Here is a 17,006-nt window from a genome sequence, read left to right on the forward strand (position 1 = left end):
CCCCTTTTTTGCCGTTTCTCCCTTTTTTTCCTCTTTTCTTTCCTCATTTTGACTCTTCAGCTAGACGCTCTGCGCAAGGTAGCCGCGCTGCAAGTGGTTTAAGCCACAGATAATGCAAAAGTGAAGGGAGACGACGTGCAGAAGTTGAGGGCTGAATGCTTGTTTCTTTCCTATTTGTAGGAAAGCAAGCATTGGAGCTGCAGAGATTTATGAAGTTTAATTCTAGCAGTACCGGTGGGCTTAGATTTACATGCTCTAACAGAGCATGCTGAGAATGACTGATTTGCTTGTACTTCTAATGCTTGTATTGATGAAAATCAGGCTTTCTCTGGTATCCCTCAGGAGTGAGATGAATTTACTGTTGATTTTGTAACTTCTGCATCATACTCTAATGACTACAATTGGATTTCTTAACATTGTCCTGCTCTCCTGTCTTCCGTATTATGCTCAGGACTTCAGAGTCCATTAGTGCAGAGCGTATTTGATGTATATTTTAATTTACCTTCATTTAACAGCCCAATTTTCCTCTTGAAGTGATGATGTAAAATTCTGCTTCGAAATTAAAAGGTTATACAGATAAATCTTACTAGAAACCAAAGAAATTTAGTAAATGCAAATTGTAACTTTGTATTTGAATTGGTAATTCTGGAGTGGCATACTGTGAAAATGATTATCAGTTTAGACAACACCAAGGATTAACACCAGAGGAGGAGTGAGGGGAGGCAGTTCCATTCAGGTTTTTTCACTGCTGTCTTTTTAAAATCCAGTCTCTTTCTCTGAACACAGGTATTGTCATTACTTGATTTCAAAAGCCCGCTGATGAGACTTTATCCACTATCTCATTAGAAAAGAGAATGGCTAAGTGGATGTCCCAATAAGTCTATTTCCAGTGTGTAAACTTCTTAATCTTTCAGTGTCACTTAGAGCAGTGCTGCCTCAGCTTAACAGGACAGTAAATGTCATACGAATTTATAGAAGCACAAGTGTGCAGTCTTTGCGGTGAAGTTCCCTGACTGGTATGGTGTATGGTGGCCTGTGCGAATACACAGAATTCATAATCTAAATATTTTTCCTTGCTTTGCTTACCCCAGTAGCTAAGCCAGCTTCTCGGAAGCCCTCCTCCAACAAAGTGCTGAGCTTGTGTTTAAGTAAAAATATCTATTTTCGTACTTTGATGTGTGGGATGCGTTCAGGCATGTGCTAAACATGTACTGCTCAGATCTTCTGCTCAATAATACAGCGAAAGAAAAGAGCTGAGAAGCTAGGACCTGCCTGGGCACTTTCTCAGTCAGTGTGGCTTTGGGTGCACTCTCTTCTACCACTGTCGATGCTTCAAGGTGCAGCTTAGCCTTGCAATATAAAACAGACACTTGACTGCAATGAGTTGTGTTAACAACTGAAACTCTTTGCATAATAGATGATATTTTTGCAGTTTACTCCTATTCCTTATTTCTAGCCCTCAAAACGGAGACAGTCCCGTGCTCTGTATTTGTACACCACCTTGCTCAGCCGGGATTGTCAGTTAGGGCACCGACATACTACTGTTCTTTAGGTAGTATGTGTGTACTGCAATTTAAAATTCCTAGTCATCTCCCTGAAGCGCAGCAGACAAAAATCATTCATTATTGTATCGTTATGCTAAAAGAATATCCTTCTGCCAGCCCTCAGCACAGATGAAGAGATAGCGTTTGGAGCTGCTAGCCCCGGTATTTCTTTTCTTAAATATATTTGATGAAACAGCTTAGGAAGAGACCTAAGCCACCTTTTCACCAAACTAACACATCTTAGAAGTGACTATGACAGAAATCCTTAAGGAACAGTTTATTTTGAAGACACAAAAATGCACGTGATGAAAGGCAGGGTGCTGCTTTAATGAGCAAGAACAGAGCAAAGGTCTCCTCTGGTTTTATTCGTCTTCCATGCTCATACAAGTCTGCTGTTGCCAGACTCTTTTTCACCCAGTATCTGCAGAAGAAATGAAAGCAAAGCACACAGATTGCTGAGTGCTCAGAGACTAATTGTTGTTACTAGTAAAGCATTTGAATGATTACAAAAAGAGGGCGTCACAAAGGACCCAGGTGCCACCACAGACAAGCTTGCTGCACAGCCGGGCAGGGAAGGACAGTTATGTAACCCAGATCCCAGATTTTCATGCAGGTCCTACGTAGTTCCCAGAGGGCACATGCTGTTTGTGCCCAGTCGCTTCCAGGTGCCATCAGCATCTACTGATGCAAATGCACTTTGAGTGCTGCGATCTCCTAAATCAGGGCCATCCTTGTAATCTGCTGTGGAACAGACACGGTTCAGAGGTGAGGGAGGTTTTTGTGAGCAAGGGGTTCGGCTTTATCAATGATCATTTGCTTGCGGTGGCTGCATGTGGGTTGCAGGACCTGAAAAGGCGTTATAATTTGCAAACCTCCTGGTAGGATTGCACTTTAGTACAGCAGAAGTCCACGCTGTTGCAGAAAAGCTGTCCGACACTTCGGCTCCCCTGTGCCTGTTTTGTGCAAGCCTTTGCTTTCATGGGACCATTGAAGTGGGTCAGATTAGGTAACTGATCCAGCTGAAAAATAACACAGAAAATTAAAAAAAAATGTTTCTTTTCATCCACACAGATACTTTTGCCAATAGAGGGGAGAAAACAGGAATGGGTGGCTAAAGGACAGGCAGACCAATGTGGATATATGCTGGACGTAACTAGTTTTAGATGGTTCGGTCATGAATTTGTGCTTTGGAACCCCTCTTAGGATGTCTATAATTTACTTTCTATTTTCCTTTTTTTAAAACGGTTCTTGGCGAATACTAAAGCTGAAATTCCTGAGTCACTGGTCGCTTATCAAGTGCTAGAAGCAGAGACGCTGGACAGGAGAGAAGTGAGAAAAGTGACGGCCCAAGAGCTCATAGGATGCTGAGGACTGAAGTTCTTGTTCCGAAGCAAATGCAGAGATCATTGCAGACGGTAACTTACCCCTGCTTTTCGGTAGCCCTTCCTCTCTAGGAATTCTTGAAATGCTCACAACCCGTAGAACATGGAGACCTATGCCTCCTAACAGAATCTCCAAAGCAGATTAACAGCAATGCTCCAAAATGTGTCTTGTATTTTTTTAAAGCTTTCATTGGAAACAAACAAAGCAACAGTACAATAAAGGGGCAAGGAAACAGTTTCTCAAAGTCTCAGGGACGCTACCAATTCTGTTTCTAATTAATTCAAGATTTTAGTTTGTTCCTGCAATCATTTCTGATGTGGCATTCGTCTGGAAGTTGGTGTTCTGTGAACACTGAGGCTTCATTGCACCATTGTTTATTCAGGAAAGGTGATAGCAGTTGCTGGACCATATTTTGAAAAGCTACATGTGACTTTGCAGAATTCCCAGCCAGCTGACCGGCCTAAGATCAGGAGCCTCAACCCTGCCACCTTTTCACGTTTCAGAAAGCAAAACAGTAGGGTGGATATTTGCTATTACAATTCTGCAAACAACTCCACAGCCACAGCTGTTATGAGGAAGTCCTGGCCCACGTGCACTCTCTCGAATGAACTTTCTGAATTTTATTCTGTAAGCTGTGCCATCTAGTGTGGTGACAGGGAATCTCGGCTGTAGCTTAAAAGCGAGTGGGAAATGCCCTGCTGAATCAGACCCGTGGTGCATCTGTCTCACCATTCTGGCACTGACGGTGGCTGTAGCGGATGCTATTTAGGGAGCATTTTTGAGCCTGGGTGGTGTCTGATCCCGTGGTATCCAGACCTGCTGTATTAGGGATGTCGGAGAGTACTGCTCTTAAACAGGCCTTGTGTATGTACAGTACTTCTTCCAGTTTTACTTTTATAATAGAACAAAATGGAAACATGAACAATTACAAAAGAAATATAAGTTAAGGAGCCCTGTTGATCCCTGCGGCAGTACTATCCAGCCATCTGGAAGTTCCACAGCCAACTTGAGAATGAGAGTTTGGCAGGGGAAGCTTTATGGAGGTATGCAGAGAGCTCTTCCTGAGGATAAGGAAACCATGTGTGAAAAAAAAACCAGTGGTGCTTTTGTGAAGCTCTGTTTAGGAAGAAAAGGACAACAGGTCACGGGTGATGTTGGAAGCAGGTAGCAGCTCTCTGATAATAAGAGCTGTCGGTGTTTGCTCATTGCTGGGCCTTGCACTGTGGATTCTCACTGTCACGCAGTTCAAAACCAAGCAGTCGTTGTCACCGGTCGGGTGAATAGTAAGAGACATGATGCCTCTCGCTGCAAGTGGTGCCAGGCATGTTCCCATGACCTGCGTGCCCTGTAGTCATTAACTCGCTGAGCTCAGTGTCAGCGGTACATAGTGCTTATGGTGCCTTCTTAACGGGTGGTGTCGTAAAACGGTGAACGCTATTGCCTGTTTCTTTCAGATCCATTAAAGGTTCACCCACATTTTGCTTTTTCCGTGTTCTAGGGTCAAAGTACCAGCCACCATATCTACTCTTAACAACTGTGGGCTGGTGTGATTACTGGAAAACATAGAATAAATCTGTAGTAACTCTCTTAATCATATTTCCTATTGATAGAGCAGATACCAAGTACTACTGTTGCACAAGTGTGCTTTGGTAGTTACCCCTTTACCCCGGTAAAGTATAGTCATGTTCAGCACCACTGATTGTTTCAGTGTGAAGAATACTAGGCAGAAGACTTCTGTCCTGGCCGCTATTCTTGTTAAGTTTTCTAACCCAGCCATTTGCTATTGACTTGTTTTTTCTTTGCAACCAAAGGAGTAGACAGTTTAACTGGAAATGGTCAGATTTGCTTGGGAATATACCTCTGTAGTAAAAAAGGATGCGCAGGAGAGTGGAGGAAGGCAACAGGGGATATACTGAGAAGGGAGGAGCACAGATGGAGCTGTAGAAGCACGTACAGAAGTAAGGTCTTTTGTTCATCTCTTCTTGTTGTCCCCAGTGAGAAGATGTGCCCAAAGGCAGAGCTAATAGGAGATGGGAAAAGGAACAACGTCATCTCGTAGGTATCTTACTCATAGCTCACAAACCTTAGTGTAAAGTAGCTTTCCCTAGAAGCCAGGTTAAAATCTAAAATTCAAGGCTCTGCTGCCACAGAGGTTTTCTTGGCAGTAGCTTGACACTTTCTGCGTTGGGTCCCCACGCAACCAGGTAGAAAAATGGGAAGGGCAAAGTATTCATATATGTTGGACCTGCATCACACTCTGAGAAGAAACTGTAACCCTGCCTGTCTTTATGTACCGTCCCTTTCCCACATTAATTGCGAGTATCTCGGCTCTGAACCCCGGACGCACTTCTCTGTGCAACATTTCACAGGAGCCAGCAGGTGGCACATGGGGAGTATGTCCGACAGGAAAAGCTCTTCGTTTCCAGTCAGAGAGGAGATGGTTTTCATACTTGCTATCGGCTTTTGAAGAGCAATGTTTTCCATACCTTCTGTCCTAGATTGCTCACCAAGAAGTTGCTTTCTGCAGTAAGACGCTGAAGAATGTAGGGAGAGCAGAGAAGCAGGCAGATTAGAACTGGTGGGAGTGCTGTTCTCAGAACTGGCCTTCAGAGTGCTTAATAATAAGGATATCCCAGATCCGGACCTGCTTTACATTATCAGCGGTTAAAATCTGGAAGGCAGCCAGTGAAGAGGGGGGAAAAGTTGTTTCTTCCAATGAATCAGCCTGTGTGTCTGTGTGGCTTACAGTCATGGTGAAGGGAAGCCAGGCATCATCAGAGCCTTTCCTTGTGTCCAAAGAATCAAAGGCAATAGGCTGAAAGGGGCCTCAGGAGTCCAGTTTAGGGCTGGTGTCTGCAGGCTGCTGGTGGCCTGGAGGTCGTCCATAAATGCATTTGTTTTTAACCTCCTCCCCTCCAACACCCACATGGATGGCATGTGTATTTTTGCCTGTCAGCGGGCACAGGTTTTCAACTGCAGCCAGTTACAAATTCGTATGTTTTTAATTCTAATAGTAAAATCAAAGTACTGCAAGACAGTAAAGCTTAGCTATATCTTAGGAGCTGTTTTCTTCATAGCCACCAAAGTAATTGTAAAACACAAGAGGGTCTGTGGATTCTCTTCTAAAAAACTTATTATCTTAACAATCAAGAAGTGCTGGTCTGTTTCACCCTTCTGACATAAGACAATATCAACCTGCCGACGAATGTGTCAGCTGATCTTGAAAGAGGCATAAACCAGAGCCTTCAGGATGATGTATTTCATTATTTAACTGTCCTTTCTGTTAGAAAATCATTGATAGTTTTTAACCTATGCCTGTCTGGTTCCCCTGAGTTCCCTTACCTCGTCCCAAAGAAACATGGGAAGCAAAGTATTTCCAGTTTCTTTTTATCACCTTTGTACTTAATTGGAGCTTTTTATGCATGTCCTCAGTTATCTCTTATCTGTATTACTCCATCTTGGCATGTTGGTCATAGGTGTGTAATCATTTCTGTAGCTTTCCCCGTTTTCTTTTGAGTTTACATCTTTCTTAAAGAACAGTAACCAAACCTGGACACAGACGTCACCTCTAGGGGTGGTCTTACCCAGACTGAGAAGTACAGAGGGTTATCTCATGTTTGTCTTTGTTCTCATCATAAAATGCTTCTTTTTTTTTTTTTTTTTGCACATCCAGGACGTTGCTGACATTTACGATCTACTAAAATCCCTGTGTCGTTCCCTTGCTGAACTCCCGCCTGGCCAGTTGTTCCTCATTCGGTATTTGTGCAGCTGAGAAGTTCTGCTTGGGAGAAGTCATCCAGCTCTGTTTTTTTCACTCTCTTATTTTCCAGGTTTTTTCCAACATGTCAGGATCATTTTGAATCCATTTGAAGCCCTTCGTCATCTTTGTACTGTTTTCTAACTGGGCGTCATCTGCAAATTGAATAGATTCTTTGGAAGTACGCAGGTTTTCTATGAATTTTCAGGGAAACAGCTTGTGATTCTGAGTTTGTTCTACTATTTTTCCGTATTATAATGCATTTGATAATCACTTAGCTGACTCAAAACATCTAACAGGCCTGATGCTGTTCTTTCCTACTTACCCATAGTAATCCGACTTGGAATTCCTTCTTGGATTTGAGGTAGAACTTATTGCTTGCCCAGGCTAGTCTCTTACTGCATTTCCTGTGCTTTATCTGACTTGGGTAATGTGCCAGTAATATCAAGAAATTACACCTTTCCCTAAATCCCTTTTCCTCGTAGATTTGTTTCCCATGAGCCGTTATTTGCCAGGGTTTTTTTTCCGGTTTATTAGTCATCACTCTCTTTGAAGGTCATGCTTTCTGTTTTGTTGTTCTCCACTCTCCTTTTCTGTAGGTGGTACAGTTGCATTTCATATGCCATTTTGTGATTGTTGCCTGATGCTTTTTACCTTCCTCCTAGGTTAGAGTCAGATCCCTTCTAAGGATTTGAAGGAGGAGGGAGAAAATACAAGACACTGCAAGGCACAGAAAAAGAAACACTGAACCAGTAAAAATCTCCTCTTGGAGCCCTGTAGAAAGGGATCAGAGCTGCGGATCCATAGATCTTGCTCAATTAACTGTTTCCCTGTGCACAATATTTTAATCTCTGCACTCTTTGGAGATAATGAGAAATGCCTTTGTTGTTTAGTGGAAATTTTGCATGCAGCAGAGTAGCAGGGTCGGTATACTGTACGGGAATAGGCTGAAACAATAATATGACATTATTCCTTTATATTATGTTATTTTGCCAGTGATGGGGAGCAGCAGAGACCCCAAAGCATAAAACATCATGCAATATATTTGGCTAAATTCTGTGCAACGTCAAGTGTCTCAAAGTCATCTCAGAGTTCACTGAAGTTGTGGTGCCCCAGTAGCTCTTAGAAATTGAATGATAAATAAAATGTTCCAGCAAACTCTTGCTGCTAGACTCTCGTGGTTGTCTGACATCCTGGAGACATTATGCTTTGACTTCCATGTAGATTCTTTACGTTTTCAGGCTCATAGAAAAATGCAGCATAGAAGACATCCAAATCTTTATTTTGAAACAACTTTTAATAGAGAAATTTATCAAAGTCCACAGTCTGAAGAGCACTGAAAAAACAAATACAAGCTTCAGTGTTGTGTTAAAAAAAAAAAGGACCTCTGTGTTTGTAGCTGACAGGTATTATCTTCTAAGCTGGAGATAGAAAACAGTTGATTCTGAGAAAATACCAGAAATGTGGTTTTAGCTCCTGGGAAAGAACAGCTTCTGAAAGGACACTCCGCAGGGAGCTGCTGTAGAGTTTGGTATCATTTTACGCTCTTTCTTACAGCACGTTACCCGTGTTTGCAAGCTTTGCAGGCAAATGGAATATTTTTTCAGCTGGAACATGCCATGTGTATTCTCTTAGCCTAGCTGTGATGTTTATTTACTGTGAAATGAAGCCTTTTGTCATAATTGAAGGAGGCTTTAGAGCCACGTCACCGGTGTCATCAGCAGGCTCATAGAAATATGGCTTTTACACCATCCTAAACATTCCCTTGGATTCAGTGGCAGGCATAACAATCTGCCTTTCTTAGGACAAATTTTGTTAAGCTTTGTCTGAAGTTTGTCTAAATGAAGTATCACGTGAGCCGAGGACATGTAGAGAGGAGTGGAACAGAAATAAGTCACAGAGGGCTCCAGGTGAGCTTGCTTTCTTTGGACGAGCACTTTTCTCCCCCCCAGCCTGGCTGTATGTATTCTTTTACGCTTCTTCATGTATCGCTGAGTGCAAGTATTTCGTTCTCAGGAAGTTAGATACTCTTAATCTTCAGCAGGTGACTTAGGCCAAACTTTTAAAGAATTTCTGAATACAGGTGTTCGTGCCCCCTTTGTTTAGATGATGCTTTCCTGAAAGCTGCAAGCAATTAGATTCTTTTATAAATCACATGATCAAATTCAAAATGAAGCTCTCGATTACCTGAATTTTCCTTTTTTTTTTCTGTGTTGCCTCGCTGCTTCCCAGACAAGGACTCTACAACTCTCTTGGGAAAGGATTCTCCCAAATGGTCTATCAGCTCTGGTGGTAGTGTGTTTAACTTCACAACCCAACCAGGCTTGATTACAGATCTGGTGTCACAGAGTTGCATGGGGGTTTCTTGACTGATGTCATGTATTTCTCCTCCCTGTAACAAGAGGGCAGGGGTATAAATAAGGCAGCAGCAGGAATGTTCTGTGGGCCTTGAAATACAGTTTTGCTGACATCAAATCTGCACGCCCTATTCTGAAACTGATCCCGCAAGTTCCTCTTTCCCGACTTAAATGTTTGAAGGAGGATGTTAATGGTCACTTAGTCATGTGCTGCTTTGGTCTGATGACAGGAGAAAGCATAAAGTCCTTTCCCACCCAGTCGTATTAGAGGAAAAGGCAAGACATGAGGTAGTAATCTGTGCTTAACAAGCCAGAACTTGATGCAGTGACTCCATCCTGAGACCCAAGTCACATGCTAGAACCAACTAGGGGGGTGAATTTTTTTGCTTCCCTGAAGTATTCCCTGCTTTGCCTTGACTGCGGCGTCAAGGAGTACAGCTAACCTGTACAAGGTATCGCAGACTGTGCTGAAGGTCTAGCTTATTGGTTCCCATCCTAGGGACCAGCACTGCTTTTGGCCACAAGATATTAAATGCTCAAAATTGAGGCCGGCAGGCACAACCAAGTGCAACATTGCACTGGGGCTGCTGCCCAGCGTCTGACAAGGCATGGGGACAGATGAGCTGGATTCTGCAAGATGCGTGGGCCCAGAAAGCGTGCTGGGTCGTTTGCCTTCCTGAGGAAGGTGGAAGTGGACAGGCAGTGTCCAGGTTCTTGGGCAGCATTTGCCCTCCCTTTCCCCTGCGATGTTTTCTTCTCAGTGCCACTTGTGTGTTGAAAAAATGGTGCAAATAATGGAATGCAGCATTGCCTTCAGCAGCTGTGGACAGTTGTACTCCTAGCGGGAGGTTGGCGACCTGCCCATCCAAACAGTTGGTGAACTTTGTTTACTGTACTAGAATAAAATCCTGCTAAGCGCGGGTGCTCGTCACATCGTGGTGCCAAAGCTTTGCGTTCAGTAGGCGGACTGAGAGGCAGTGATTCTGAGCCACTGACCTTCTGCAGCATGTCTCTGCACCTCCTCGAGTGGGGCTGGGAGATGGACTACATCCGCTGAAGGGGACAGTGTGTTCCAGACCTGTGCGTGTGCACAGATCCTAAAGGAACCACGGGAAGGAGATGCCATAGGCATAACCCTGGTAGAGGTTTAACTCCCCGGTCTGGGCTCTTTGAACATCGTTTCCTCCATCCTTTTCCTGCACTGGTCACTTAAGACCTCCGCTGCCCGGCACGTTTCCAGGGAAGCTGGTGCCTATCATGCCTTTAGCTAGTGTTGCCCTGCGCCGGGACAGGAGCCGAGGGCTGTCACACACACAGCCTCATTGTATAAGCTGGTAGACACGAGCTATTTGTATCAAGGCTGACATATAAAGCACTTGTTTACTAACGGCTGCCACCAACTAGCTGGGAGGAGGGCTAGGGGCTGAGAATGACTCGTTCTGGCCTTGTTTCTGGTCTACCAAGTGTGCACATAAGTGCAATAGGCATTGGGAATCAGGAAGAGACTCCCGATGTGAGCCAGTTTGGTCTCTTTCCTCATCTGTGCCAATCAGTGCTGCGGACTTAAGGACTGAGACTGCAGGATCTGTGCACGCTCAGACTCCAGAGAGGTCAGCTGTGCTGCTCTCGCTCCACTGATGCCGCCTGCTAAAAGATACGTAGAATTCAGAATTTTAATTAGAGTTAGTTGATGGCCTGACTAAATAATAATGTAATGCGGGCTAGCAAAATCATCTGATTGCAGCCTTCAATACCTATGTTTATTCCAGGAATAAGGGAAGATCCCAGCCTGTGACATAAGACGGGCTCAAAACAAAGCAGACGCTGATTGTAGGTCTGCGGTCTCGCTCACATGCACAGGCACAGTCGAACGCAGTTAGCAGAGACTGTAAAAATCCCTTGCTTACTATGCAAGACCTCCATTTCTAGTCAGTAAAATTGTATGTAGAGGTAGTGTGCATCTAGATTTTAATGCAGCAGTGTACATTTTAAGGTCCAGAATCTGCTCTTGAATTCTTTCAGATCAATAAGTTGAGCACAGGCTAAGAAAAGAAAAAAATATAGACTCCTAGAGCATTGCAATGGGATTGTCAAAAGTACTGAGTCACCTGATCCCTCAGAAGTACAGGGAAAGTTTGTCTTTCACTTCAAAATAAGAATGATGTGGAGTGCTGAGCGTGGATGTGGCAACAGCGCATTTCAAATCTGCTTCCCCAGAGCCCATCCTATCATATTCCAGTGGAGCATCCTTCACCTTTGTAATGTCGGAGTGGCATTCATGTGGAATATGACTCACAGGTCAGAGAAATGTGGGCCATTGGTTTGCTAATTTTAAATGTGCCCTCTGTCGTACAGTTCACTTAAAACTGGGTATGGATTGTTGAAACTGTGCACAGTCAGGCTGAATGCAAAATGAAGCAAATAAACATAACAGGTCTCTCTCTCTGTCCCCTCCCTTCCCGCCAGCAAACGCCGAAGTAAACAGATGCGCTTGGCAGCGGTGCAGAATAAATTGACTTGTGATTTGCTTTGCACTTTGGCACTCTCGATGTACAAAGCTCCTGTCAAATCAGAGGGCTTGGGTCAGGGGCCCACTGACAGTTGCAGACTGTAATCCTGACTTGTTTAGGAGCCGTATGTGTCATAACGTAGGAAAAAGTCCACGACCACCATTTATTCTGTTTGAATGAGAGATTCTTTACTATTTCTGGCGTGTTCAGGGTTATCACGAGATGTTTTCAAGGCTGGAGGGTAAAGCCTCTGCTCCCCAGTGTCTTACGTTGATGGGAAAGTGTGGGACTGGTTCAGTAACTGACCTGGGCGACTAATCTGACCGTGTTAGCAAGGTGCCTCAGAAACCTGACAGTTCCTTATAGCTTTCCCTGCAATAAGATCAGAGATATATATTTTTATGGTGATTCAGGCTTTGTTGGCTTTCTGTTTGTAAGTAAGAATGAGGGGCAGGGGGGTTATAAGGCAAGAGGGAACACAATCCTGGACTGGTTTTGCATTTCAAGTGCTGGACGCATGCTCACTTCAAGGAAAAACAGTAACAACTATATTGTCTTTATCTCTGGAAATAATGCTGTCTTTCAACTGAGAGTGAAATAACTGAGGGCGGCGGCTTAGGTGACGGTCTATCTCCTTCGTTAAATCCTCTCTGGCTTCTTGCTTTGACCTGAGCTTGCAGTTGGGTTTAGCAGATGTTTTCCGTGCCTTTTGTTGAGCCAGGTGGGATCTACTCCGTAGCAGGAAGGGGGAAAGCCCCTATGGGCTACGGATGACGATGTTCTCACGCGGAGGAGGGAAGCCGTTTCTGAAATCATCCAGACCTCTTTTTAAGAACTGCCAGCCGTGGCCATTAAGCAAATCTGAGAACCTCTGTTTGGTGCTGCGTGCTGGCAAGCATCTCGATGACAGCTTTTCCTTGTACCTGAAACCAAAACCGTCCAGTTAGTGCAGGAAGTACTCACTTTATAAAGAAGTGTCTTTTAAAACTTACTCTGCTTGTCTTAAGAAAGCAAGAATAAAAGGCTCACCACATCTGGCCTGTGCTGTGACAGTTTAACTCCACTGTTTGCCCTGTGTGAAACAGGCACATGGGAGGGGAGTTCTCTGGCTGGTGTCAAAGCTGAGGACCGAACGTGCAGGACCACTCGGGCTCCAAGATCTCAGGGTGGGAGAAAGGAGCTGTGCTAGATGCTGCCATTCAGAAGCCAGGCGAGGGACTAGGGTACAAGCAAGGGGCAGAGAAAAGTGATTTGCCTGTTTTCCCATGAATACATTTAAGAGGGAAAAACTCAGGTCCAAACCCTGCTGTCTCTGACGGGTGCGGGTCTACTGCAGCTGGAGCTTCAGGAAGGAAGAGTGAACATGCCAGAAGGAGAGACAGGTGAATGAAGGAGCACAAGGTCCTCACCAGACCTCCCTGCCCAGCTGCCCGCAGCAGAAAGGCAGAGCTTGGGGACGCTGTGTCACTAGGAGACTGCATCCAGAACCACCTGCAGGGCCAAGAGAGGCTCTCCGTCACGTAGCTCATCCCCAAGCTCTCTCTGTTTTCTCTGCCCTGTCCTTGGGACGCGTGCCACACACGCTCCTCTTGCCTGTCCCCACGCTCGCTAGGTCTACCAGGACCCCTGCCAGGTGACACATTGCCTTCGTTGCTCTTGCAGATAAGAAAGCTGAGCTGAATTATGGCCTCTTCCCGTGTCAGTACAGCCAGGTTCTCCTTTGCTCTACTGCTGTGAACAGCATGGGCACCTCAGCTGTGCTCTCGGTTCCTCCTTGGGTGCTGCTGCACTTGTGCTTGTCCCTTGGCATGCGGAGGGTGTTCCCAGTAGTCCCGGGCTGTTTGCAGTGCTTATCAGCAACAAAACAAGCAAACCTGGTTGGTCCTGGAGCTGCTTCGGGACTGTATAGAAAACTGAGGGCTTGGAAAAGTTCTGTCAGTCTCCCTGGGCTCTAGCTGTCTATCCTGTAACAGCTCCTCCCATGACCTGAGGTGTCCTCAGGGAAGAAAGCGGGTGGAGAGCAGGACTTAATGCGCAAGAGTGTAAGATCAAGCGCCTGGTTGGTGAGTGTTGCAATCTGCATTGGAGGAATATGCAGTCTAGCAGCTATAACTTGATTTCAGGTCATAAAGCTTGGACAGCAGGAGATGTAGTGATTAGATGGGCTTGGCACTGCAAGCCAGGTCCTCGGCAAACGTGTTAGCTGCTGAGGTTATCCAGACAGTGCCACATGCCAGAGTCTCCCATACATTCCACTGCGTGCCCCGCAGCTTCCTATCCTTCCTTTCCTGGCAAGATCTCTGTTTCACAGCTTAGTGCAAGTCACAGCCCACCTTACACAGCCACTAGTGACATTACCCCACCTCACAACGTATTTCCTCCATCCCCCATCCCCTAGCACGGCTCCTCGGCCGCGTTCAGCTTGAGAGCGCCCCAGCTCAGCAGCGAGGGCTCAAGCATTGCTTTGCAGCAGTGGTGCACCTGAGTAAAGAGCACTTAGTGTGGACCGGTGCTTGACGCGGTGGCGAGAAGAGGACGGGGGCTGTTTAGGTTCAAGGTGAAGTTTGGAAGAGAGCGGAGTTGAGTGAGGAGAGAAATCTGGGTGAAGAGAACAGTGAGGAAAAGGTGGCCTGAAGCAATGCTCTGTCCTCCTACGCAGGTGGCACAGTTTGCCACCTCTGAGTCATGCAGAAGCATGCTGATGAGTCAGGGAAGCAGCAAACCAAACCAGAAGTAGCTGATGGGCGTGAGTCGCTGCACTTGCTAATTTTGGTATAGCTCAGATTATGAGGAATATGGTTGCGTATGTGTAATTTTAAAATGTATTACATGATCTGTATCACAATTACGACACACGTGTAGAGGTGTGTGTGTGTGCGTGGCTTACAATTCATGGGGACTGCGGTTATTTAGCTGGAGAGTGTCAAAAACAGGAGAGTCAAGCAGGACCAAATTTCAGAAGGAAGAACATTTTTGCTGCTGTTCTCATAACACTTGAAAGTATGAAGTTCCTCAGAAGCAAAAACAAGTGCTGTAGACAAACCTCTCGTCTCTTAAAAAGTCCTTGTCCCAAATCTAGAAGTCAAACAGCGTTCTAAATGCAAATCCCAGCCTGGCCTGTCTGATGCATTTACTTCGTGTGCATCCCTACGAAGCTAAACCAAGAGCAAAGGCTGCTGTTACACAAACAGTAACTTCGTTCACGGACCTTTCCGAGGTCGCTGTTGAACCTAGTAATTGCAGGGTTCCTCTGCCCTATAGTGAGCTACTTTCCTGCCAGCAGTTAATTTGTACTGTGTGGGAAGAATAAATTAAAGCTTGAGTACAGTGAAATTTGATCGCTACCCACTTACAAACCTTTCAGAAATTTCTCAACTCTCAGCTGAAATCAGTATCTTATAATTAGATTATTATTTTATTAATTATGCCTATAGCACTAGAAACATACGTAGTATGTGTAAAGTCATTGATGACAAGCATGTGTATTAGCTGCATGTGAAAAGCAGAAGAGCAAAGTCTCCGAAAACATTTTCCTTGTGGATTACTGACGCACTTGGGTGTTTCCTAAGAGCTGCTCCTCTAAGACTGGGAGTGTACTGCATGTAAAGCTGCTTCTGCTGTCCTCCTTGGCCCAGCCAGCCAGCAGAGGCTCTCTGTGGTGAGCTCTCAGGAAACTTGAAATGTTAAGGACCTGCAAGTTACCTGTAATATGTTTTATGTTCTGTTGACGAGCTGGGCTGAGTTAAACGGCAGCCAGGGGTTAAATTCCTGACAGTATGCAAAAGAGAGGGATGCCCCACCTTCATAAAAGCACCGTTCTTGATAACTAGAAGATGTCAGTCCCTGTAATATTTCCTTCTGAATTTCTTCTGCCGTATATTCCAGAGGAAAATACAGGTAGGATTCAGAAACATGGTGATGGAGGTGGAAGTCAACAGAGCGCCACAGATACATAGATGAAAGCAGACTGCAAACATTACGCAGCAGAAGGAGATGAGTGAACGAGTCTAGCAAAATTTTAGATAAGACAGAAACTGGTATTTATTAAGTAAAACACTTTTCTAGTTACAATTGCATTCTCACTGTGGAGATGAATCTACACTCGCTTCTGGAAAGGCTGTTTCACGTCTCTGTTTGCCTTCAGGTCACATCTCCTAAAGGAAGCAATGCGAGATTTGGATCCAGTTAGACCTGGTGTGAACAGGTCTGTCAACAGTGACAGCTGATTATAGCACTGAAGTCTGAAGTAAGGACGAGCCTGATTCCTATCTTGGACGGCGAAGACCAGAGATCCATGAAGTGACATGGATGCACACAAAGAGACAACGAAAAATATCCTACCCCTCCTATCTGCTGTTTTCCACCCCTCTGTAGGGGCCAACATAAAACATTCACTAATGGTCTAATAGTTACTAAATTGCAGGAATAGGATGAAGGATTTCTGGGATCTGTTCTGATTTGGCTGATACTGTGCTGTATGATTTCCTAATTCCTTCCTTGACAAGCCTTTTCCTTCCTTATGTGGACTCCAAGGAGCCAAGTGGTACACAAACTGAAAAAGCGGCATCGATGACTTCAGTAAGTAATGACTTTTTCTATTTCTTAAAGATCTTCCCAGTGCATGGGACAGGACTATTTCACCCATGGTTTAGTTTTTAAAAAAGGTTCTCAAATCATTTTACCACAGGGAAATCATCAGGAGAGGCCCTGAACTATTCCCCTGGGAGCATGAAGCTTGCCCGTTGCGTCATGAGACACATCTAGGGTAGCCCAGCAGTGTATGTGGCTGATGGGGCAGAACAAGAGACAGCAGCTTTCTGTGGCAGACTCCATGACTGTTCTCCTTCAGTTGGGTTTCTCCAGACCCTAACAACTCAATGTTATCCGATTTACGTGCCCTCCGCTCCCCTCGCAACTTTGTATTTCCGAAGGCATCCTGCTGGCAAAATGCATCCATTTTGCTGTGCTGCTCTCCCGCAGAACCCGACATGGTGCGCGCAGGCCTGGTGCGCCTGCCATCGAGCGTGAGGAATGGCGCTCAACAGAGAAGGGACAATCTGCCCCAGGGAACAATTTGCCTTTTGTTTTTTCGCTAGGCGATTGTCAGTGAAGCCCCAGCATGGGAGCTGGCACCCGCTGTGTTTTACAGAGTAGGATTTGCCTGTTATTTTCACCATATTTCTGGTGTTAGTGCAAGGCGCCCGCCACGGCTGGGATCCCAGTTGTGATGGGTTCTGTACAACAACAGAAAAAGAAAAAAACTGCCCCAAGGGTTTACAATGGAGATAAGACAATGGTGTAGCACAAGAGCAGTCATGAACTTCTGTAAATACTGTCATTTTAAGTGGTGGAGATTCTTGGGAATGGGAAATGAAATAGTAAAAAAGCAAAAGGAGTGGGGAGAAGGAAGATTAGTGGAAGGGGTAAGAAAGGAAGAAGAATGAGGACGTGAAGT

At 45.0% G+C, this 17,006-nt stretch overlaps 1 protein-coding gene across 1 annotated transcript in view; it reads right to left on the bottom strand.

The window, feature by feature from the left end:
- STBD1 (starch binding domain 1) overlaps positions 1-16,541 on the bottom strand; it is a 17,854-nt gene extending 1,313 nt beyond the window's left edge. The window contains exon 1 of the mRNA XM_009886492.1: positions 16,445-16,541. Within this exon, the coding sequence (XP_009884794.1) occupies positions 16,445-16,541 (97 nt within the window). The remainder of the gene's footprint in view (positions 1-16,444) is intronic.
- Positions 16,542-17,006: the final 465 nt, after the last annotated feature.

This window comes from Charadrius vociferus, unplaced genomic scaffold (genome assembly GCF_000708025.1).
Source record: "Charadrius vociferus isolate BGI_N301 unplaced genomic scaffold, ASM70802v2 scaffold676, whole genome shotgun sequence".
Lineage (NCBI taxonomy): Eukaryota > Metazoa > Chordata > Aves > Charadriiformes > Charadriidae > Charadrius > Charadrius vociferus.